This window comes from Diceros bicornis, chromosome X, assembly GCF_020826845.1.
Source record: "Diceros bicornis minor isolate mBicDic1 chromosome X, mDicBic1.mat.cur, whole genome shotgun sequence".
NCBI lineage: Eukaryota > Metazoa > Chordata > Mammalia > Perissodactyla > Rhinocerotidae > Diceros > Diceros bicornis.
This window is the reverse complement of record NC_080781.1, coordinates 119743527-119767392: the sequence shown is the minus strand read 5'-3', so window position 1 is coordinate 119767392 and position 23866 is coordinate 119743527. Positions and strand designations below refer to the sequence as shown.

General features: G+C 41.3%; 1 protein-coding gene and 1 pseudogene across 1 annotated transcript; one reads left to right on the top strand and one right to left on the bottom strand.

The window, feature by feature from the left end:
- The first annotated feature begins 3505 nt into the window (after positions 1 to 3505).
- LOC131400358 (olfactory receptor 9G1-like) lies at positions 3506 to 4613 on the top strand (annotated as a pseudogene).
- Positions 4614 to 20065: 15452 nt separating this feature from the next.
- On the bottom strand, positions 20066 to 21031 carry LOC131400357 (olfactory receptor 10C1-like). Its single transcript, XM_058535111.1, has one exon. The coding sequence runs from the start codon at positions 21029 to 21031 to the stop codon at positions 20066 to 20068; it is 966 nt and encodes a 321-aa protein (XP_058391094.1).
- Positions 21032 to 23866: the final 2835 nt, after the last annotated feature.

The window sequence follows — 23866 nt, the reverse complement described above, 5'->3', positions numbered from 1 at the left end:
AGCTATTTTCCATTGTGTTTGCTAAAAAAAAAAAATCCTCTAAAATATCTGAGTCCACTGTCCTGACTTAGGAAATCAACTATAATGATAAACTTGAATCACTCTCTACTGATCGAGGATCTTTCAGAGCCTCTGGCAGTTATTTTGAGCATTCATTCTGACTGGCTAGAACTACAAATGAAGATGGAGAAGAGTGAAAAAGTAGGACTGAATATATTCCGACCCCAGGACATCTCCTGAAAATTGTTTTCTTGACTGAGCTCGTTCCATTACCTGTCTCTTTCGTGCAAAGGTAAAATGAGACAAAATAGAATTTTTTTAAAAATCTCCAATAATTCAAAGCTCTGAGTAGCTGAATTGCCATTAATGAAGGTTTTGCAGAGAACCACACTGAAGAGAGTCTAACAGTTCCCATGGAATTGTGCTTTCCTGTGCTTTGTATGCGGAGGATGCTCCTGATATGCGGCTGCTGACCCTGGGCTTTGAGTAATGTCTACAGGGTGAGTAAAGGTTATACTGACCCATTCACTCTCTTCCCTCCTTTTGAGACCAAGGGCATGAATTTGTCAGACTTCTGCTTAAGAGCTTGTTGTGTGGCCACAGTGAGAGGCCCGTCTCTCAGAGCTGAGGCTCTATCTGTTACTGGATTACTGACCCATATGAGGATTGAAACTCTCATCCCAGGATGGATCATAACCCACTAGATCTAACAAAAGGGATGCAAGAAAGGAAAGAAGGAAAGAAACAAGAAGGAAGGAAAGCAAAAGAAAATTCCGCCCAAACTAAATTACCTACTTGGTCTTTCCATCTCAGGAAAAGATACGACCATCCATGCAGTTGCTTAAGCCAGAAATCTGGGATTTATCTTTAATTCCTTCCTGTCCTTCATACCTTCTTCTAGTACAATTCATCTGCAATCCATGTCATTTCATTAAAGTAAACTTTTTATTAAAGTATAATATGCATACAGAAAAGTGCAAAAAGATACATCAATTCTACCACGCAAAAAGCCCTAAAATTAATCCACCTTACTCCATCCCAGCTTAATCCTAGCCACCATCTCTTACCTGGATCACTGTATTAGCTTCCTCACTAGTTTTCTCACTTTCTTTTTTAAGCCCCCTACAGTCCATTCTCCATATAGAAGCCCGAGGGATCTTTTCAAAGTGTAAATAAGATCCTGCCTTCCACAAACTCACCTCCTATCACTCTTTCCCTCACCTGCCTCACCCGTTACCCTCCAGCCACAGTTACTGTTTTTGTTGTTTTCTTGTTTGTTTTAATTCTTCCAGTATTCAGGTGCTTGTCTCACTCAAGGCCTTTGCACATGCTGCCTCTCCACCTGTAATACCTCCCCTTTGATTGTTCCCATAGCTAGCTACTCCATATCCATCAGATCTCAGCTTAAATATGACTTCCTCCTCAGAGACATCTTCCTTGACCATCTCACCAAAACTAGGTCACCTCTTCAGGCATATTATTCTTTGTACTAGGACCCTATATTTCTCCCTCATAGCATTTATCACAATAGTAATTAAAAAAAATTTTTTTTTTGTAGTGAGGGAGATTGGCCATGAGCTAACATCTGTGCCCATCTTCTTCTGTTTTGTATATGGGATGCCGCCACAGCATGGCTTGATGAGAGGTGCATAAGTCCATGCCCAGGATCCAAACCTGCGAACACTGGGCCGCTGAAGTGGAGCGAGCAAACTTAACCATTATGCCTCTGGGCCGGCCCCTACAATTATTTTTAAGATCACCTCCACTATTAAGATGTAAGCTCTGGAAACATTGAAACCACGACTTTCTTGTTCATGATTTTATCCCCAATGCACACCTAGGCCAGTATATGAAACATAGTAGGTGTCCAAAAATATGTGGTGAGTGAATAAATGACTGAATGAAAAGAATTCCGAACTGAAGCTTCTCTTGCATCGACATTAATCTGTCTTCTCTGCAAAAAAAGAGAGGATAGGAGAAGATTTAGGAAGGCTGGTGTGCCTTTGAATTTGGAGGAACCAAGGAGCATGCCTGCAAGCCAAAAGGGGAAATCAAGTTTACTCTACTTTGAATTAATGGGACTTGGGATTGAATGATAAAAATCTAGTGATGTTAATGTTGGTTCTGAACACTGGCTGGCAGTCTCTGAAGACAAGGTAAAATGGTAATAGGACACTGCAGTTTAATCCCCCAATTAGTAAGCAGCTGTCACCCCCAGGGACAACTCTAGTTGCTGACTGATTTTCCTTATACACTGTAATTATATTCAATGCCACCTTAGGCACCATAAATGTCCCAGTTACCTTCATTATAAGTAGACCTTCCTTTACACAAGCCCAGTGTATTAACAATCCAGATTGGTACCAAGGATAAAGTATGGAGAAATTCTTTCATGTCACAGAAGCATTCTTAATAAGAGTCCTTTGAATAGCCAGTTCCCTGAGTGGATTTAAAACAGGATTTCATTTACAAAAATATGACTTAACTGTAACCTTTTAGGGACACGTTATCATTACCCAAGGCAAAGCAGCAAAGATGACTTTGCTTTATTGTCTGGCCACAGACTGAGCCTTCAGCCTAGAACACCAATTGAACCTAGCCCCTAACTCTGGCTTCACACTGACCCTTGATTTAGGCCACAAGAGAGACTGATTTTTTAGTCCTATCACAGCCCAGGCGCTAAGATCAGACAGCCATTTCGCAAATACGGGTCTTTGAGCTCCAGGGGGGGCTTGTGGGGAAGGGGGAGCTGCATCCATGACTCACTGCTAACCCATCCCCGCTGCTGGAAAAAAAAATAACTCTAAATGCACATCCTACTGCTTGTGAGTCAGGAATGTCATTTTCATTTATGAAGGATGGAACATTATTTTTCTCTAACATTTCAAGTGAATAACTTTACATACATTTCCCCCCAATTTCCATAGGAATTTGATGCCATTGAAGCAATCAGCTACATGTCCCCAGAGCCTGGCAGAAACTCTTATTTTTTCTTATAGGTACTTTAAGATCAATAGTTCTGAATTTCCCTCCTTCCCCCGATTATGTTCTTATTGAAACCCACCATGATTTAAGGGTTCAGTGGGAGATAGTGTGGTCTGAATTCTGATGTTATTTTAGGATTTTGGACTCATATTTCTATGGAGTCTTAAAAACTGAGTTTCAGAAGTTCAGGGAAGCTTCCGCGCCATGTCCCCATTAAGAGGTGTTTGCCTCCCACTGTGAGACTCCCAAAGGTAGATTCATCAGCAGTTATGTCAAGAGAAAGAGTGGAAAAGAGCAGCAGAGACGCCCTCTCCGTTCACTCTCTAGGGCATAGTTTCTGATTCTGCTATAACTATTCTAATATACCTAGTAGAACAAAACAGAAAATTTGTTCCAGCGGAGAAAAGACAGGGCCTTTGAGTTCTATACTGTGTGGCATTTCTGGTGGTATTTCTCCCCTCCAGTAGCATGGCTTTTTTTCCAGTTGTCTATATTTCTCTCTTTTTCTCAGGTCTAATGCATGAATCTCACAGATATAGGTAATCTGACTACAACCAAAGAATATCTCCTTCTGGGATTTGGGAGTCTCCATGGGTTAGTTTTATTCTTTTTGGAGTTTTTCTGGGAATCTATGTAGTGACCTTGCTGAGGAACATTGTCATCCTTACAGTCATTTCCCGTGATCACAGCCTCCAAACCCCCGTGTGCTTCTTTCCATCCGATTTCTCCTTCCTTGAAATCTGGTACACTACTTCCATTGCTCCTAAGATGCTGCAGACCCTTCTCTCAGGTCTTGAGGCGATTTCTTTTGCAGTTTGTGTTGTCCGGTTTTACTCTCTCGGTTCCATGGCAGCGGTTGAGTGCTTTCTGTTGACAGCCACGTCATATGACCACTACCTTGCTATCTGCAGCCGCCTCCGATGTCCCCCCCCCCATTAACTTCCACAAATGTATCCTGCTTGCAGGTGGATCTCAGCTAGGTGGGTTCCTAACCCCTGTGGTCACTGTCACCATGACTTTCTAGCTGCTATTTTGTGCAGCCTATGACATTGACCACTTCTTCTGTGACCTGGCCTCTATGCTGAAGCTGGCCTGTTTTGATCCTGAAAAACACTTTCCTCCTGGCCTCCTTCATCACCATGGTGCCCCTCCTGCTCACCATAGCCTCCTATATCCGCATTGTTGCTGCTGTCCTCAGGATTCTGTCAGCTGCAAGAAAACAACAGACCTTCTCTACCTGCTTCTTCCACCTCATAGTAGTCACTCTGTAGTATGGAACACTGGGAACGCTGATTGCCATTCCCATAGCAACCCAGGCTGCTGCCCTTAACAAGATCTTCTCCCTGTTCTACACTGTGGTGACCTCCATGGTCAACCCCATTGTGTACAATCTGAGAAACAAGGATGATAAAGAGGAAGCGAGGAGGCTCATGAGTCAGTGGGCATATGCTAGGAGACCTCATGGCCTTCACCATCCTCAGGGAGTTCCTTTTGTCAGAGCAGCCTGGGCTTCTGTGAAGGAGGCCAGGAACGAGGCCAAGTACTTGGGAGTTCAGACCACTGCCATTCCATCCTTCCAAGGAAATTGCCAGCAGAGCAGGGAGCCTCCCTCAGGTCCTACAGCTTAATACCCTTGGGACCTCCAGGTTAATCCTTGCATAGTAAAATTAAGTTTGCAAGACAAATGTGGCTCTGTCAGGCTACACTGCCATATATAGATGCTTTTAGGGGAAAATTCGAAAGACTCAAGTTTGAACACCACAGAAGTCTCTCTCTCTCTCTCTCCCTCTCTCTCTCTGTGTGTGTGTGTGTGTGTGTGTGCATGCAAGTTATAGAAATATCTTTTGTTGCTAAGGTTTTTGGTTGCATTATGTATGTGTGCCAATGTGTACACACACACAAAAAAAAAAACACACCTACATACGCAAATACTTGCCATTCCCTTCCCATCCAAACTTATCTTCTAGTACTTCCTATTACACCCTGTTAGCTTCTGCCTAGCAATGCCCTTCACTGTGCCTTTTCTCAGGGTTCATGCACATTCACCTCACCTTCTGTTGTTTCTTAGATCATCTGCCTCTCCACCGATCAGAACCATCTCTAACATCCTAGAGCAGCTATTGACTGTTCCACCTACTTGAATAGTTGGTTAATCAAGCCCCTTGAAGACTGTAATAACATCATCCTTATTCCACTTAAGGTCCCCTAGCATGGTTCTCTGCACAGAGCAGATGCAAAATAATTATTTGTTGACTGAGTGAATCAATGACTAATCAAAGCAATGGATGTTTGGTAGATGAAGAGAGTGAAATAAGTAACTTTTATTCTTCCTACACTGGCCTCTCCTCCCCAGCTTCCTCCTTATGGTGATGGACAACTCCAGCTCCTTCTACAGGCAACTCTGACTGAGCCTCCCCAAACTTGCTCCTTGCCATGCCCCCTCATTCACCCGCCCCACAGTGGCCAGATATATCTTTCTAAAATCCAAACCTGACCCTATCTTTTCCCTGTTTCTCACTCTCAGTGGTTCTCCAGTGTCCCTGAGATGGAGTCAGAGCTCCTCACTCTGGCTTATAGCCACCTCTTGAGCTCACCCCTCACCAGTCCCATTCTCCCTCTTTGTGCTCCAGCCATGCAAGTCTTCTCAAATAGACTTGGAAACTCCTTAAAGGCAAGATCATATGCTCACCATGTCTCTCCCACAGTATCTAGATCCAGAGTAGGACAAAAAAGTAGTTGCTCAAATAAGATGTCTTCAATTGAATTGTAATGCAACCCTCATCTCCCTTTCCTCTTTGTTTCCTTTTATTGGTTTCTGGACTATGAAGCACTTTAACTTGAGGAAAAAATAATCTTGATTGGCTGTCAATAATGCATGTGTCTTTTTTACCTTATTTCATCTTCCCACCCTCCAGGTGGGCACCACCAGGAGCACAGATAGACCCCACAAGAACCTCCACCTACAGTATGAGGCAAAGAATGCAAAGCAGCTTGGGAAACACTTTCTCAGCTTGTTCTTCCTACTTGCTTCCCAACCGCCCACAGAGCTCCCTCTTGTATAGGGTCTAATTGTATCTAATCTAGTTTTAACTTCTTGTAATTACCCTCAATTAGGAAATAGAGCCTGCAGAACACACTCCTTGTGGTTAAGACATGGATCCAGAGTAGAACTGTAATTACTTTTCAGCCTCTCAGGGGTTCTGCCTAGGCTTCTATGCAGATGCAGAGCGGAAACGCTTCATCTGCTCCATCCATACAGGTCTTTTTCTTTTCCTTGAGTCCAGGTTTCTGAGATAGGTTGAGGGGTCTGTTTAGTATGTTGGCCATTGGGAAATTTAAAAAAACATCTACTAGTCTAAGATCAACTAAGCTTAGAAGCCTTCAACAACTTCCCACAGCCCTTAGGATAAAGTCCCACTGCCCCACAGAAGTGACCAACATTACCCTGTCACAATATCCAAGGACATGTAGCGCATCTAGAGCCCATTTGTGGCCAATAAAGATATAACTTTTGCCTCAATCTCCAGTCTCATCTTTTGCTGCTTTCTTCCTCTCGGAATTCCTTTCTTCCCTGGATTTCTTTCAGTTCCTCAAACCTGCTTGCCTCCTCAGAGCTTTCACACATGCTCTTCTTCCTCCCTTTCCTCACTCCACTTTTCATCTGGCTCATTTTTCGGATATGCTCTCCTTATGATATGCTCTTAGCCCACCCCGACTTTTTTACTTTTTCATTATAAATTTCTCACAACTGCAATTGAGTAATCTGAGTGAGGTAGATAGATATAGATAGATATAGATACACATATATAGATATATATCCTCTACCTGGACTATAAACTCCACAAAGGATGGCTATGTGTCTATTTTGTTTGAACACTACATCCTCAGTACACAGCACAGCACTTAACACAGCATAATTGTTCAATAAATACTCGTTAATAAAAGAATGAGAAAGAGCCATCTAAAGTCATTTCATTTATTTGAAAAAGCATTGTGTTGCTCTCCCTCAAGATGTGGTTATTTAATCTTTTTGTGGGCCAATTAGTTTCACTCTGCTTCCCAAACCACAGTATACCTCCGTAATCCCTGCCAATCATCTCACAAATGTGTGCAATTCCCCTGAGGGAAGTGGAGGCGAATATATGGCTCAGGACAGCCAATCTCTACTGCTGAGAAGCATGTCAAAGCACATGTCCTGCTCCCAGTTGTAGTACAGCTTCACTGCTGAACACAAAAGACAACACTTTTTTATTATTGTGCTTTGGTTGATACACTGCCTCTGCAGTGTGAATAGATTTTCTCTGTTTAGTGAAACATTATGTTAATGATTGGAAAGAGTAATTGATAGCAAATCAGATTAAATTTTCATGTCTCTATACAAGCCAAAGAGAAATTATCCCCATTAACCTGATCAGTACAAACTGTCACACTAGATTAGAAGAGCTCCAGCTTCAATTTATACCTTAACCCCCACTGTTTTGGCCAGATGGCTTGTTGGTACCTCAGTGGCCACTCAGGTAAGATGGAGAGGAAACCTGGAATGAGCAAGTCAGGGGCAAAAAGAGGCAAAATGGGCTTCGGGCTCAGCCTAAATGAAGTCTGCCAGTAGTACCTGTCTCAATATCAGGAACCTGTGCACACTAGCGTTTCTACACAAAGGAGCCAGGCTAGGAAGTGGGAAGTCTGCCTGGCTCTCAGGGCAGTGGCACTAACTGTGAAAATCCAGAGCAGTATGCTGAAGGTAGAACTCCTGAGAGAGGACCCAGAGACAGATTTCAGGACCTTAGGATAAGAAGACTGCCGAGAGTTAGACAGGTATCAGGAACTCAGCCAAATGTATTGGAGTTCAGAGTGGAATTCAAAGGTTAATTGTACTACAAACCAAGAATTAGAGGCAAACTATAGTCAGGGAATTCTGGCAGATGCTCCAAGTTTTCTAAACTTTAACCCATTCTCTTTTTCTTTCTCTTCTTAAGCTCTATAGGATCCTCAAGTTTACCTTCTATGCTCGACTTCATCTGCAGTGCAATATCATTCCTGGCATAAATATGAGTGAAGACATAAACAAAGTGTGGGGACATGGTATCTGGTCTCACTACTCTTCTAACTGGTCAAGATTGGGGTTTAATAAAGCTGATATCAAACTGTGTTTCATAGAACTACTAAAGTAATAGGAGGGATTGTGGGGAAAGCCCATCAGAATTTATATATCCAAATGAAAGTTATCACTTTCAGAGAAGTCCACTGAGAAACTATACACCTATTCCATTGATGCTAAAAACAAAATCAATGGAAGATTTTTTTGAGTATTTTCCTTAGATCCTTAGACATTCGTTTGGATTTCCTCAGCTGAGGTTAACTTTCACCTTTTGAGAATGGATTTGCATTCTACAAATGGTCAAAAGTCTTTTTAAGCTTGGTCTGATAAATAACTGTGGAGATTAAGTTGAGTGGTACCATTCAAATAACTTGGATTCTTTAACTATTATTCTTATAGTTAGAAATCATTAAATGTTGTCCAGGCCTTTTGGCCAAATCAGAGATGGCCAGGATCTAAAGATCAGACAGACCAACAGGGCTCACATAAGCTCTAAAAAGGGCCTAAATATTATGGAGCAAGCTCAAACAGGTGGCCAAAGTGTCAGGGAGATCCGGCAGTGGCAATAGTAGAGGTCAAGGCAAGAAATAGGCAGAAGGAATCCAGGAATCCCAAGAGCAGATAAAAGTATAGTATTAAAGTAAGGATTAGAAAAGCCTGCAGAGAGGCAAATCAGAACTCTACTCTCAGGGGGAATGGATTATCAGTTGGGGAACCAAATAAGAGATTTGGATTCCAGAAGAGAGTTATAGGAAATTAAGTAGGACACCAAGTAAATTTATGGGATGACAAAGTCAAAATAAGCCTGAATTTCTAAGATTTCCTCTGTTTAAGACTAGGATTGTTCCAAGAGCCAAGGACAGAGCTGAACCCACAGGGAATTTTGAATACCCCTCAGGCACAACTAAAGTTGCAGAAGTGATTTGTCAACCATAACACTGTTGTGGTGAAGAAGCCAATCACATAATTTCTCCAGTACTTTAGAATGTTTATTCTATTAACATGACTGACTGCTTTTAAGATATGAATTCTACGTGGACAATGTCATCATTGTTATCAGAATAGCACAAGTCCATTATCCTCATCTTTAGTCTAATTCCGCACCCATTTTGGGGTCTCTGGTTTACTGGTTTGCCTCTGAAGATTCTAGCACTTTGGTTTCTTGGTCATGCTAGAAAAACCGTTTTCCACCCTGGTTACTCTTCTGCTTCAGAACACCTTGTTTTGTCGAGCTTCCCTTGAAAGTTCAAAACAAATGTCAAGTCTTCCCTGTTTTCATTCATCATTCAAAATGCTCTGACATCTTTTCAGAAATTTTGCTTGTGTTTAGGGTTTCTTCCAGAACAAGTTAGCTTCTTCATTCAAATTGGATTCTTCAGCCATAATTTTTACAGCTACAAGGCATTAAGACATTTAATGAAGCAAATGTCTGACCTTTCCAATATTTCTATCAGTTCTGTGGATGACTAGATGAACAATTCATGCATCATCATGGATACCTTTCCTAAACTGTTTGTGGCAATCCCAATTTTTGCTCTTGATATTATTCATTCTTTCATAAATATCTCTTAACACATAAAGTATCGCATTTACAAACTTATTTCAGACGATATTTGATATTGATCCCTTGCTCTAAACAATAGCCACTCATTTTTTCAGTGATATAAAAATAGCATGCATTTCGCCACCGATGCTAGCTAGTGCAAGACTGATTGGCTGACATTGACAATTTTGTTCCTGAAAGTTAAAACATGCTGCCAGTTTGGCCTTGGTCACAGTTCCAAACATTGAGTAACAACTTCCCTTTGGATTGTGTAGATGTAGCCTCAAGGATGATAATTTAGAAATTAGGACACTTATGTTGTCCTTTCTCTTTCACATATTTTGTAACCATTATCCCAGCCAGGACTAGCTGAAGGTCATTGCCCCATGGGCTTAGAGGTAAGTAAGTAGGGTTTGGGAAGGCCCCTCGCCGTGAGTCTCAGCTTAGTTACCAGCATGTACTGACATGTATAAGAATATTTGTCTTATCCTATCTCTTGAGGAACTACGGTATATGGTAGTGATTAAGATAGCAGGCTGTGGAGCTAGAATTGGGTTTGAAGCCTAGTTTGTTCATTCACTAACTTGGTCAAGTGAATCACTTTTACAGAACTGCAATTTCCTTATTTACAGGATGGAAATAATATCCACTTGCAAAGTTCACAAGGCTAAATGAAATAATACCTGTAAAACACTTAGCATAATACCTGGCACATATTGAGCTAACTACTATTAATCGGTAGGAAGACCAGTCTGACTTGGTGAAAAGTCAGAATGTCTTTCAAAGCTATAAAGTAACACCTCTACTAATATTGACTCTTCTTGTTCAGCAACTTCGTTCACAGAGTAATGTCAGAAACATATTCCAATCTAGCCGTGCTCCAAGGGGAGACAGGGACTCTCTCAGGCCTGTAGGATATATTTCTGTTTCCTTGGGATGTGACCCCACCCCAGTTATTCTTGAAATGAAGACAATACAGAACTTCAACCTCCCTACTTAAATGGCCTTGGCTCTCTCTTTTCTTCAGCTGCCACTACCGTGAGCCAGGGACTGAGAGCTTCCATTAATTCTTTGTGTCTCTATGGAGCAGGCTGCCTTTATTCAAATGAGTTTTCTTCTCAATGGATTGGTTAATTGAGGTATTATTGTTTGTTATTGTTACTTCCAGATATTACAGTGAATTGTATTACCAAGTAGATGGCTTAATGGGATCCATATTAATAAATAGATAAGTATAGTCAAGTTTCACATGTAAATGGAACTTGCATTACCCTTGTGATTCTATTTAAGGTATTAATTTACCAAAACATATCCTTTATTTTTGTAGCTGGTGAAATGCTAAACTCCAAAGCCTGGTTTACAAACAAGGTAGTCCCATATTATGAACTAGTGAAATTCAAATTAATGAGGTTCACCTTATCGATATTAACCCTAACTACAATGATAAATCACTTATTTGAAGTTCCCTTCCTGGAAACCATAATTGCCTAGTACTGTCAGAGCTAAAACCTAAGAATTAACCTTTAAAAACCTTAGAGCAGCCAAAAGAGATGATGCAAAATCTACACACTGAAACTCATGCAGAGTACTTATAGCAAACCTGCTAACACTCTCAATTTTACTTTATACACAAATGTAACTCAGCTTGGTTTCTGAGCTTACAGTAGAGTAGAAAATGTCAAAGGGCTACTGGAAGCATAAACAATGTTATCAGCAAGCAAAGAGTTTAGAAAGAAGACACAATACTTATAAAAAATAGACAGCCTGGGGCCATTTATTGGACAATTAAACAATCTGATACACCTTAAGATAGCTCCTAAGGACACTCTTTACATCCCAGCCGGACTCAATGATTAGTGTCCATAAAGACCACCTAGAATCAACCTGAAAAGGGCAAATTGTGTTAAGTTCCCTCGGCATGAAAAGACAGAGGCCTATCCATTTGAAACAATTACAATGGAAAGGACTTGGCCACTGCAAGGACACTTCTTCTATTATTTAAGACATGCACTTGCAAACATTTCCTTCCCAGCCAATGCCAAACAGACCAGGTGTTAAGGTATCTGCCAACCAAGGCATGTCACACTAGGTTCTGCCAGCCTGGCTTCAATGAAAAGGGTTTGTGATGAGCACATTGTTTATATGTAATTAAACAGACGCTAGTGAAGTGTTCACGAAACTTTTTCTCTCCCCTCCCTGAGGTGGCACACATGTGAATATCATCAGTCTAGGTGGTGTCCAAGTTATTTGCAACTTTGAGTTAATGAGGTGGCCGTTTTGCTGCACGTATGTGAGTGTGTGGTAGGGGGCGGAGGTGGTGGCGTTCTTCAGGGATGAGCCCTGAAGCTCCAGTGAGTTTATTAGAGCTTCCCTTTAGACAAAAAGGATGCTTAGGGCTGGCCATTTTGCGAAACAACCTTCCAGAAGAAATGTGTTCCAGCAAGAAAGGAAGGTATTGGCAAGGAAAAGTTATTTTTCCAGGTTTCTAATGAAGTCAGGGAATTTCCTCTCACCTTGTTACCAATAATAAACATGCCCTCTAGGGGGGAGGACAGAAGTACAAAATAATGGCCTCCCAAGGAGTTGTTATGCACTTGCTTTTAATAACTCCCACTGAGCCCATCTCCCAGTGAAGTTCTTTGTAGTTAAAACGCCTTCTTTAACTAAGTCAGGTGCGACCAATTAAAACCACCAACTCTGCAATGAATGAGGTGCTAACTCCTTAATCCCAACAATTAGTGTGCAAAGGAAGGAAAAAAAAAAAAAACGACGAAAGAAGCAGGCTATTGGCTATCAGAAAGGGAGCCACTTTCAAACCTAGCTGCAAGGAGTGAATAGGTTTCTTATAAGTAACTGCACTGTGCATGTATCTACACAGTATGATTTATGTGAGCATCTTGTACAGAGACATTTATATGAAAGATGGTGTGTGTGTGTATATTCATACCCATATATATCTGTGCACATACATGGGTAATATGAGTGTCTGCGTAAATAGGATATTTACACAGGGGCCATTTGGTGGAGGGATAAAGAGTTCAATACACCTCAACATAGCTCCCAACAACACCCTATGTCTCAGCCCAGCCCCCAATAATGAATGCCCACAAAAATGGCTTAGAATCATCCAGAAAAAGTTAAATTGTGTCAGGTTCACTCGGTATAAAAACACAGAAAGCTATCTGTTTGAAACAATTCCAATGAAAATGATTTTGTTACTTCAAGGGGTGCTTCTATTATTTGGGGCATGCACTTGTAAAGAGCACCTCCTTCCCTGCCAATGGCAAACAGATCAGGTGTTACAGTATCTGCCAAGTGAAGCATGTCACACTAGGTTCTGCCAGTGTGGGGATGGATCAGTGTGTCAGCATTTTGTGTCTGTGGTGTGTGCAGGCGTGCACGTATGTGTGTGTGTTTGTATGTGCTCTCTCAAGTTGGGGTCTGTTTATGCATGTAACAATAGGCAGGTGTGAAGGGATGTACTTTTTTAATGAATTCAATCTAATGCAAACACATGGTTTCTGTTCAGCATCTTGCCTTGACTGCCGGTTCTTGTTCTTCCCAATTCCCTCTTCCAGCGCCCTATTGTGCCTTTTTCAATGAAGATGACCATGGGTCAAAGTTGGCTCAGTTGGTGATTGCTCAGATTATCTGACCCTGCCCACCTGTTAGGCCCAGCAAGCCCATTGCCCCATGCTGCATCCTCTTGCCAGAGCTGCCACCTGTTCTTTGGTCCATCCTGGCCAGAGCCACTTCCTTGAAACTGACCTAATGACCCTGCTTAGGCTAAGTTAAGCACTAGTCCTGGCAGAACCAGGGGCAGAAGCAAAGTTACAAGGTTGGACTGTGGGGCTTTGTATGGTGTGAACCAGGCTCCCTTGGAGACAATAGGAACCTGGATGAATGGGAGGCTGCCTGATGTGGGAACTGCTGATTGTGGGTGGGAGGAAGCACACCGAATGCTCCCAGGGTCCTTGGTCCAAAGAGAAAACCAAGTGGAGAAGTGAAAAGAGAGCCATGTGTGGAGGGTTCTGGGTCATCAGTGAGAGGAAGGAAGAGGAGAGAAGAGCAAAAGCAAAATACAACTGTCCTGGAATATCACTCCGAAGAGAGCCAAGAAGTCCCAATGCTGTCCCTAAGAATATACCAGACAGCCATTTATTGAGAGACTACTATATGTCAAGCACTTGCCAGGCACTGGGCATACCTCAGTAAACAGGACATAGCCCCTTTTCTCAAGGAATTTGCTGTATATTTGAGGAAATCAAGAAGGAAGTGGTTTTTTTTTTTCACCTTTCTGTGTGAGAAGTTCCACAATAGAGGTAAGAGAAGGCTTCCTGGAAAAATGGAGTTAGGCAGGTGAATAGTGGGGAGGGGAATGAACATTGAAAGGCCACCCATTTGGCTTCAGGATAAAGTCCAAATTCCTTGGCTTGGAAGAGAAGGGCTTTCATGAATTGGCTCCAGCTTCTCAGGTCTCAGTTGTCACCACGATTGCCCACACATTTTACATCCAGCCACACTGGATTACTTGCAGTAGTTTGGACATGCACACTCTCTTTCACTTCCAAGCCATAGTACAGGATGATCACTTTACATGGAATGGCCTCCCAGGCCCCACCCATGCAATCCTACTTATCTTGATTCAGCTCAGATAACACCTCCACTGGGAAGTCTTCCCTTATCCTGACCAACCTCCCTCCCTCAGATTGGTTTGGGTGGCTACATTAGTTTCTTAGGGCTGCCATAACAAAGTACCACAAACTGAGTGGCCTAAACAGAAATTTATTTTCTCACAGTTCTGGAGGCCAGAAGTCCAAGATCAAGGCAGCATTGATTCTTTTCGAGCGCAACGAGGAAGAATCTGTCGCATGCGTCTCTCCTAACTTCTGGTTTGCTGGCAATATTTGGTGTTTCTTGGCTTATAGACACATCATTCCAATCTCTGCCTTCATCTTCACATGACATTCTCCCTGTATGTGTGTCTTTGTGTCTAAATTTCCCTTTTTCATAAGGACACAAGTCATATTGAATTAGGCCCCACCTTAATGACCTCATTTCAACTCAATTACCTCTACAAAGACCCTGTCTCCAAACAAGGTCACGTTCTGAAGTAGTGTGTATTAAGACTCTTTCTTTGGGGGAGAAAATTCAACCCATAATAATGACTTTTCCTAGCACTGACATAGGACCCTGTACATATCATAGCATTAATAAACTTGATTATAATTATTTACATATCTACTTCTCTCACCAAACTGTGGGCTCCATGACCTCAGGAACCATGTTTTATTCATTGTTGTACGCCTAATACTTGAAACAAAACCAAGCACTTAGTAGATATTCAGTACATATTTGTCAGTGTGAGTGTCACTTCCTTGATCAGAGACCAGTCTCTTCACACGTGCTCTGGACCTTGGATCTTCCAGCTTTGCAGGGACCATAAAACACTATATCCCTCTGGTCTCCTGTATCTTCAACTTCTCCCTTTCTAATGAATTCTTCTTCCTAATAGTATTCATTTTGTATTATTTCACATTGTAAAAACAAACAAACATCTTCCCTTAAGCTCTCTGTTCCAGCTCTCACCAAATCTATTTCCTTTCAGAGCCAGGCTTCTCCAAAGAATTATCTACACATGGTGTCTTTTCTTCTTCACCTTTTATTCATTTCTTTTTTTTTTTTAGTTTGTTTTATTTTTTTATTGCAGTAACATTGGTTTATAACATTGTATAAATTTCAGGTGTACATCATTATACTTCTATTCCTGCATAGATTACATCATGTTCACCACCCAAATACTAATTACAACCCATCACCACACACATGTGCCTAATCATCCCTTTTGCCCTCCTCCCTACCCCCTCCCCCTCTGGTAACCACCAATCCAATCTCTGTCTCTATGTGATTGTTTGTTGTTGTTATTATCTACTACTTACTGAGTGAGATCATATGGTATTTGACCTTCTCCCTCTGACTTATGTCACTTTGCATAATACCTTCAATGTCCATCCATGTTGTCACAAATGGCTGGATTTCATCGTTTCTTATGGCTGAGTAGTATTCCATTGTGTATATATACCACAGCTTCTTTATCCATTCGTCCCTTGATGGGCACTTAGGTTGCTTCCAAGTCTTGGCTATTGTGAATAATGCTGCATTGAGCACAGGGTGCGTGTATCTTTATGCATGCATGTTTTCATTTTCTTTGGATAAACACCCAATAGTGGAATAGCTGGATCGTATGGTAGTTCTATTCTTAATTTTTTGAGGAATCTCCATACTGTTTTCCATAATGGCTGCACCAGTTTGCACTCCCACCAGCAGTGTATGAGAGTTCCCTTCTCTCCACATCCTCTCCAACACTTGTTGTTTCCTATCTTGTTAATTATTGCCATTCTGACAGATGTGAGATGATATCTCACTGCAGTTTTCATTTGCATTTCCCTGATGGTTAATGATGTTGAACATCTTTTCATGTGCCTGTTGGCCATCTGTATACCTTCTTTGGAGAAATTTCTGTTCAGGTATTTTGCCCATTTTTTAATTGGTTTGTTAGTTTTTTTGTTATTGAGATGTATGAGTTCTTTATATATTTTGGAGATGAACCCCTTGTCAGATATATGGTTTGTAAATATCTTCTCCCAATTGCTAGGCTGTCTTTTCCTTTTGTTGATGGTTTCCTTTGCTGTGCAGAAGCTTTTTAGTTTGATGTAGCCCCATTTGTTTATTTTTTCTATTGTTTCCCTTGCCCAGTCAGACATGGTACTTGAAAACATATCGTTAAGACCAATGCCGAAGAGCGTACTGCCTACGTTTTCTTCTAGAAGTTTAATGGTTTCAGGTCTTACATTCGAGTCTTTAATCCATTTTGAGTTAATTTTTGTGTATGGTGTAATATAACAGTCTACTTTCATTCTTTTGCTTGTGGCTGTCCAGTTTTCCCAACACCATTTATTGAAGAGACTTTCCTTTCCCCATTGTATGGTTTTGGCTCCCTTGTCAAAAATTAGCTGTCCACAGATGTGTGGGTTTATTTCTGGGCTCTCAATTCTGTTCCATTGATCTGTGTGTCTGTTTTTGTGCCACTACTGTGTTGTTTTGGTTACTATAGCTTTGTAGTATATTTTGAAATCAGGAAGTGTGATACCTCCAGCTTCGTTCTTTATTCATTTCTTTATCTCACTCCAGTATGGCTCCTGCACCCATCACACTACCAAAAATTCTTTTAGTGAGGTCATCAATGTCTTCCGTGTTATCAAATACAATGGACTCTTCTCTGTCCTCAGCTTGCTCCTCCTCTCAGCAGTCTTCAGTGTAGTTTACCAGACTTTCCTCCTTAAAACGCTTTCTTCTCCCTACTTGCATGAGCGTACACACTTAGAGTTTTCCCTCCTACCTCTCTATCTCCTCCTCAGTCTTATTTGCTAGCCATTCTTCCTCTACACGACCTCCAAACGATGAAATTCCCGGGCTCCATTCTGGGCTTTCTTCTCCCTCTAAACTGTTTCTCTACATGATTTCACGCATTTCCATGCTTTTAAGTGCCGTCTATGTGCTAATGGCTTCTAAATTCATATTTCTAGCCCACATAGCTCTTCCGAGTTTCGGACCACTATATTTAACTACCTACTTAACATCCACTGCTATATCAGAATACTCTCACACAAAATTGATCTCATCATCTCTCTTCTTCCCCAAACCTGGCCCTGTTGCAGGGTTCTCCCATCCCAGTGAGTGGCACAAGCACGTATTCAATTCACAAACCAGTAACCTGAAAGCTATTATTGATGCCTCCCTCTACAATCCATCACCAAACCCTATCATTTCTACCTCTGAATATATTCAGTTAAATTCATTTCTCCCCATCTTTGCCACTACTCTCCTAGTCCACACTACCATCATCTCTCACTGGTAACATTGTAATAGTGTCCTAACTGGTTTCTCAATGTCTGTTAGCCCTCCAGCCCCATTAAAAATCATTCTCCATGTAACAGCCAGAGTGATCTTAAAACACGAAATGGATCATGTCACTCCACTAAAAACCATTCAAAGAGTTCTAATCCCATTTACTATGAGATCCAGTGAGGCTTTGTATTGTCTGGTTCCTGCCTACCTTCCCAGCCTCATCTATGTTGCTCTCTCCCCAGATCACTACATTGTAAACACACTAGCCTTTTCGCTGTTCCTAAAGCAGTGTAAGGTCTTGACCACTGCACGACCCTGCTGCTAGCTAGTCCCTCTGTTGAAATCCCCCCCCACACTTTATAACCTATCTTTGTCTGACTTATTCCTATTTATCTTTCAGGTCTCTAATCAAATGCCATATCTTCAGAGAACTCTTCTCTGATATTTCCAACCCAATCCAAATTAGGTATCTTTGTTATATGCCTTCCTAGCACCCTGTGCTTTTCTTTCATAGCATTTATCACAGTATTAAATTATGGAGGGATCATCAATATATAGGTGGTACTTGAAGCCAAGGAAATAATAATACTCTAGTAAGGGAGGAAGATATATAACCATTCAGCTATGCACTCAACAAGTATTCATTGAATGTCTCCTATGCAAAGCATTCTTCTAGGCATTGAAGATGCAGTGGCAAACCACCAGATAATGTAATTACTGCTTAAATCTAGGTCCACAAGACTCCCATGGAGACGCAGGAGAGTATCACTTCACTCAATGTGTTGGATGGGAGAAAACAGTCAGGTAAGGCTTCTTGGTGAGGATGGTGATGGATCCAAATATTAAAGGATGAAGGGGCATTAGCCAGGTGAAAAACAAATATGGGCAGGATTTTCCAGGCAAAGGGCATGAGTAAGGATGCACAAGTGTGATATGATAAACTGTGAGATGGACCCTGGTGGGAGATGAGATTGGGGAAGGAGGCATGAGCAGGGACATGGAAGACCTTGAATCCATGCTGAGGAGCGTGGATTTTATCCTATGAAGACAAGTATCAAATGTCTGCTATGTGCAGTGCATTATGCTGGGTGCTTGAGGGTATGGCTAGAAATGACTTTCTGTCTCTGTTCTTGAAGGATTTATAATCTCACTGGAAAGATAGGGCACATACAAAAAATGTGAAGAGCAGTACATGCTACTTGTCAAATGAAAGAGAATAAAGAACTTCTCAGGGGAAGAAATGACAGGAACAGGACAGTCAGGGAGAGTTCCAAGAGAAGGTAGTACTTGAATGCGGTCTTAAAGAAAAAAATTGGGTGGAGTTAGCTAAGCAAGGGACATTATGAGTATTTGTGTTTGTTCATATGTGCTGCTAAAAGCTTTGTTATGTCTTTACATCAGGTTGTTTCATATTACTTATATAATTACTCTTAACATTAAGGTAAATAAGAATATTGGGATTTTACGTGCAGAGAGGCTCTTTATAGGCAGCACTTTCAAGGACTACATAGCCTACAAACAATGTAAGAATACAAATTCTGAGCAATTTGAACACCAAGGCCACCAGACTGTAATATTTTTGAGGTCAAAAGCTGTATCTACATTGTTCACTGTTCTATTCCTAGCACCTAGCACAATGCCTGGATATTTGGCTCTCAATAAATATTTTTGATTGAATAAATGAGTTTATGTATTGTCTCCCTTATCAGATCAGAATCTTTTTGCTTCCCCTCTCTCTTGAAATGTAGCTTAAATATGCCAGTTGATAATGTTAAGTAGTTGGTAACAGATACAAAAATAAGAAACAAAATCACAAGTGAGGCCAGCAAGGCAAACTCAGGCACACAGTAGAAGGAGGCTCTGGGAGGAGAACAGAAAGAAAGAAATGAAAACACACTGGGTAGCTGTAAATGTTAGAGAAAACTCAACTTAGAAAAGAGTGCCTTGAGGCAATCCACATTTCTAACAAATTGCTGTAAGTGCTTAATGCACATTTCTCCAAAACTAGTCTTCTAGTGGGTTTCCACATATTTTATTAGATTCTACCTTTATCTTTTTAAATCCCAGGCCAAGTAGAGGTAGAGTATTATTATTAGCCATCTAACACAGTCAGCCTCACAGCTAGAACTCTAGCCTGAGTGCTGCAGCAAATAAACATGGCCCCTTCATTTAGGGAACTCCTCCATTCTTATGGGGCTAGCACAGAGCTTTTGGGGAGATTATATGCAGCAACTATTTATTATCTATCCCAGAATATTTCTCCTTCCATCAACTAGGAAGTGCTCCTCCTCTCTCACAGTGTAAATATGCTCAAGGAAAACTAGATCATTTCAAGGAGACCAAGACAGATCTGCTAACTCTTCCCCCAAATCAGCTAGCTGATTTGAGAATTAACTAATATTTTAGGTAATAAAAATTGCAATCTAGCCTATGTTTTCCTAATCAGACTGAGAGTTCCCTGTGGATGGGGACAGTGCCTTGACCTTCAGACTGCCATCATTTTTGTTGATCAAATGGAGTTCATTGTAGGATCAAATCCTCAGCTTCTTCAGGGCCTCCTTGACATCTTTATTTTTGAGGCTGTAGATAAGGGGGTTACACATGGGAGTGACAACAGTATAGAGCAAGGAGAAGATTTTGTTGAGAACTGGCACCTCACCAGCAAAGGGCACAGCATAGACCAGGATCAAGGTCACATAAAACAAGGTCACAACCACCAGATGAGAGGAACAAGTGGAGAATACCTTCTGTCTACCAGTCATGGAAGGTATATGCAAGACCGTGGAAAGAATCCTCCAGTAGGAGGCTAGGGTTAATCCAAAGGGGGCCAGAGTCACCAGCGCTGTTAGACTTACGCAGACCAGGTTGACCAGATGGGGATCTGAGCAGGAGAGCTTCTGCAGAGGTTTCAAGTCACAAAAGAAGTGGTCAATCTCATTGCCACCACAGAAGGTGAAACTGGATACCATAGCAACCTGGAATGCAGCTGCCACTGTGAAGCCGCTAACCCATGAACCAATTACTAGCCCCACACATATAGTCCCATGCATTAGTGTTGGATAGTGCAAGGGCCGGCAGACAGCCAAGTACCGGTCATATGACATCACTGCCAGAAGATAGCATTCAGTACTGCCCAGGGCTCCAAAGAAGTAGAGCTGAATAATACAAGCTACCATGGAGATCACTCTGTTCTCTCTCAACAAGTCCACCAACATCCTGGGCACAACATTGGATGTATAACAGACCTCCAGGCATGAGAGGTTTGCCAGAAAGAAGTACATTGGTGTCTGGAGTCCCCGCTGAGTGCTCACCAGGACCATGAGGAGGAAATTTCCAGAAGCGGTGGCTAGGTAGACAATGCCAAATACCAAGAAAAGCAAGGGACCCAATTCTTTGAGGTCTCCAAACCCCAGTATAATAAACTCAGTCACCATCATAGTGGTATTTCTTGATCCCATGTAAGTCAGAAGTTCCTGGGAAAGTGTCAGTTTCTCCATACTGTTATGTCAGATTACCCTACCACTTAGATTTCCTACATAGTCCAATTCTATCAGTGGTTAGAGCTCTGCACTAATGAGGACATTTCTTGGGGATTGGTCCTCATTGTAGCCAGTTAAATTTTCTCTCAGAAAAACTGTTTTATAGAAATCAGCTGAATCTATCATCTGGTCCGGCTGTGGAGTAGTGATGAGAAGACTAAATGGGAGATGAATGGTTCAGTGACAATCTTTTCCATCCCCAAAGGAACAATCCAGAGTACAATTGTACTTAGTAAGTCAAGACCCTCAAATTCACATTCAAAGCAGACACATAGAGCCCATGCTTGGCATCCTTTTTGCCATTTTGGACAGAAGAAATTCCCAAGGAAAATCCTAACCAAATGTTGACCATTCAAAGAAATGTCAGGCCAGATAGCAAATCATATTTATAACCTTCCTTATCAGAGCATGAAATGGGAACTGAAATGCCAGGACTGAAGTAGAGAATCATTCCATTGATGTTACTGGGCCATCCATGCTTGTTTGATAGTGACATCCCTGAGACAGCAGAATGGTAGTTGCTGGAGAGACAGTAGATTCTGGAAAACCAGGTATACAACCTAAAACAGAATAAGGATTTCTTATTTTTAAATCTTACCTTATAAAAGCCTGGATTTTAGGCTTCTGGGGAGAAAGCCCAGCAGCTGACATCTGAAACTGCTGGTTAGACTCATGTACACGTATCTGAACACACACACACACACACACACACACACACACACACACACATCTCATCTGGATCTGCAGAGTCAAGTATAGACAGTCCTACCATCTTTGCCATTACTTTTTAAATTTGGTCTTCCCAGAGCAGTCTTCTCAAAGTGATATATTTGCTCCATAAAACTTTGCCTGTAATTCAGATATGCTGACGTTAGGGAGGTAGTGGCGATGGTTAGATCACAAAATCCAAATAACCGGGCTTTGTGTATACATCACGGGCAGTGGAAGAGAAACTAGCCTGTTTTCTCATTCAATTTTTTTATTGGTCTGTTTTGTGAAGTAGTGTAGTATAATGATTAAACACATGCCCTCTAGTGCCAGGCTGCCCAGAATCAACTCCCAGCCTCTCCAGTTAGCGCCTGTGTGACCTTAGGCAAGTTACTTAAGCTCTCTGGGCCTGTTTTCTCATCTGAAAAATGAGGACAATAGCAGCTGTTCACAGTGTTGTTTTGAAGTGCAAATACATGTAAAGTAATTAAAACAGTGCCTGACACATAGTAAGCACTAAATAAACATTAAATATTTTTCCTTACAAAATAAAATTCTCTGTAAAAACAGCCACACAGAAGCATTAACCAACATTACTAATTACTAAAATAAGATAAAGCAATATAAATGCATGGGAGAAAAATTGTACATCCCTCATTACTTCTTAACTGTTGTCTATCACCACTTAATTTAACTTAAAGATAATTTAAGATAACACTAGTATCTATCTATAGAGTTATGTAAGGATTAGATGAGATCATGAATATACAGTGCCTGCCATATAGAAAATGCTCAATAAATCACGGCTAATAATAGTACTAACAACAATTTACCTGAATTCATCATATGAGCTTGAGCTGATTCAAACGCAGTTCTGTGTGACTCCAACATTCACCATCTTTCCACCACACAAACTGACTCACTGCCTGCTAATTTTTACGTTATGTGTGTATGCGTTCATCTTTGTCTATATGCAAAGGGTGTTTAGAATTCTGTCTAAAAGGATTAAAGGCAAACTCTTCACCATAATCTTATACCTTTAAGCCAGGTTTCTTCGTACACTTCTACTCTGCACCAGGTACCCACCACACACAAGCCAGGGGCATCCACACTGCTCTCTTAATTCTCTTGGCTCCAGTTCCTGCCCAGCTCCTGACCATTCATTCTGCCTCTTTTGAGGGGAAACGAGGTATTTTTGGGGTCTTAGCCCAGACTCTTGCCTCTTCCTCAAGAGCTATGGCTCAGATTCATTCTCCTTGGTTACCCAATATTGAGACCATCCTTAACCATTTTTAAAAAATATGAATCCCTACCCCAACTCTGTCACTGCCTTCCCTTCTTTCCTGGTTTATTTTTTATTTGTAGCACCTAACACCTTTAACATATATTTTACTTAATTCCCTTCTAATAGTCTGTCTCCTTTCATGTAGGCTTCACAAGATCATGGATTTCCTCTCCTTGATTCACTACTGAATCCCCAACACCTAGAACATTGCCTGACACAGAGTAGACACAATAAATATTTGCTGAATGAATTCATGAAGCAGAATGACATAGTGAACAATATTTTTGCCTTTTGAGCCAAACAGAGCCATGTTCAGATCTGAGCTCTGCCACTTATTAGTATATCACCTTGGACCATTCATTTGACCTCTATGTGTTTCCATTTCCTCATCTGTTAACTAAGAATTGTGGCAGAGCCTGTTGGGGGTCTCCAAATATCCATTCTCTCCTTCTTCTAGAGCAGGGGTTGGCAAACTTTTTCTTAAAGACCAGAGATTTTAGGCTTTGCAGTCCATCCGGTCTTTGTCACAGCTATTGAACAAGGCCACTGTAACGAGAAAACAGCGTAGATGATACAAAAATGAACGGGAGTGACTGTGTTGCAATAAAACTTTATTTCCCCCCAAAAAAAGTCATCGGGTCTCAGGCTGTAGTTTGCCAACCCCTGTAGCTGGATACACGATACACGACTGCCCAACTAAAGTCCACATTTCCTTTGCAGCTGGGTCAAAGCCAATAGAGTGTGAACTGAATGATGTGTATAACTTTTAGATTGTGCTCTTAAAAGAAAAGTACATATCC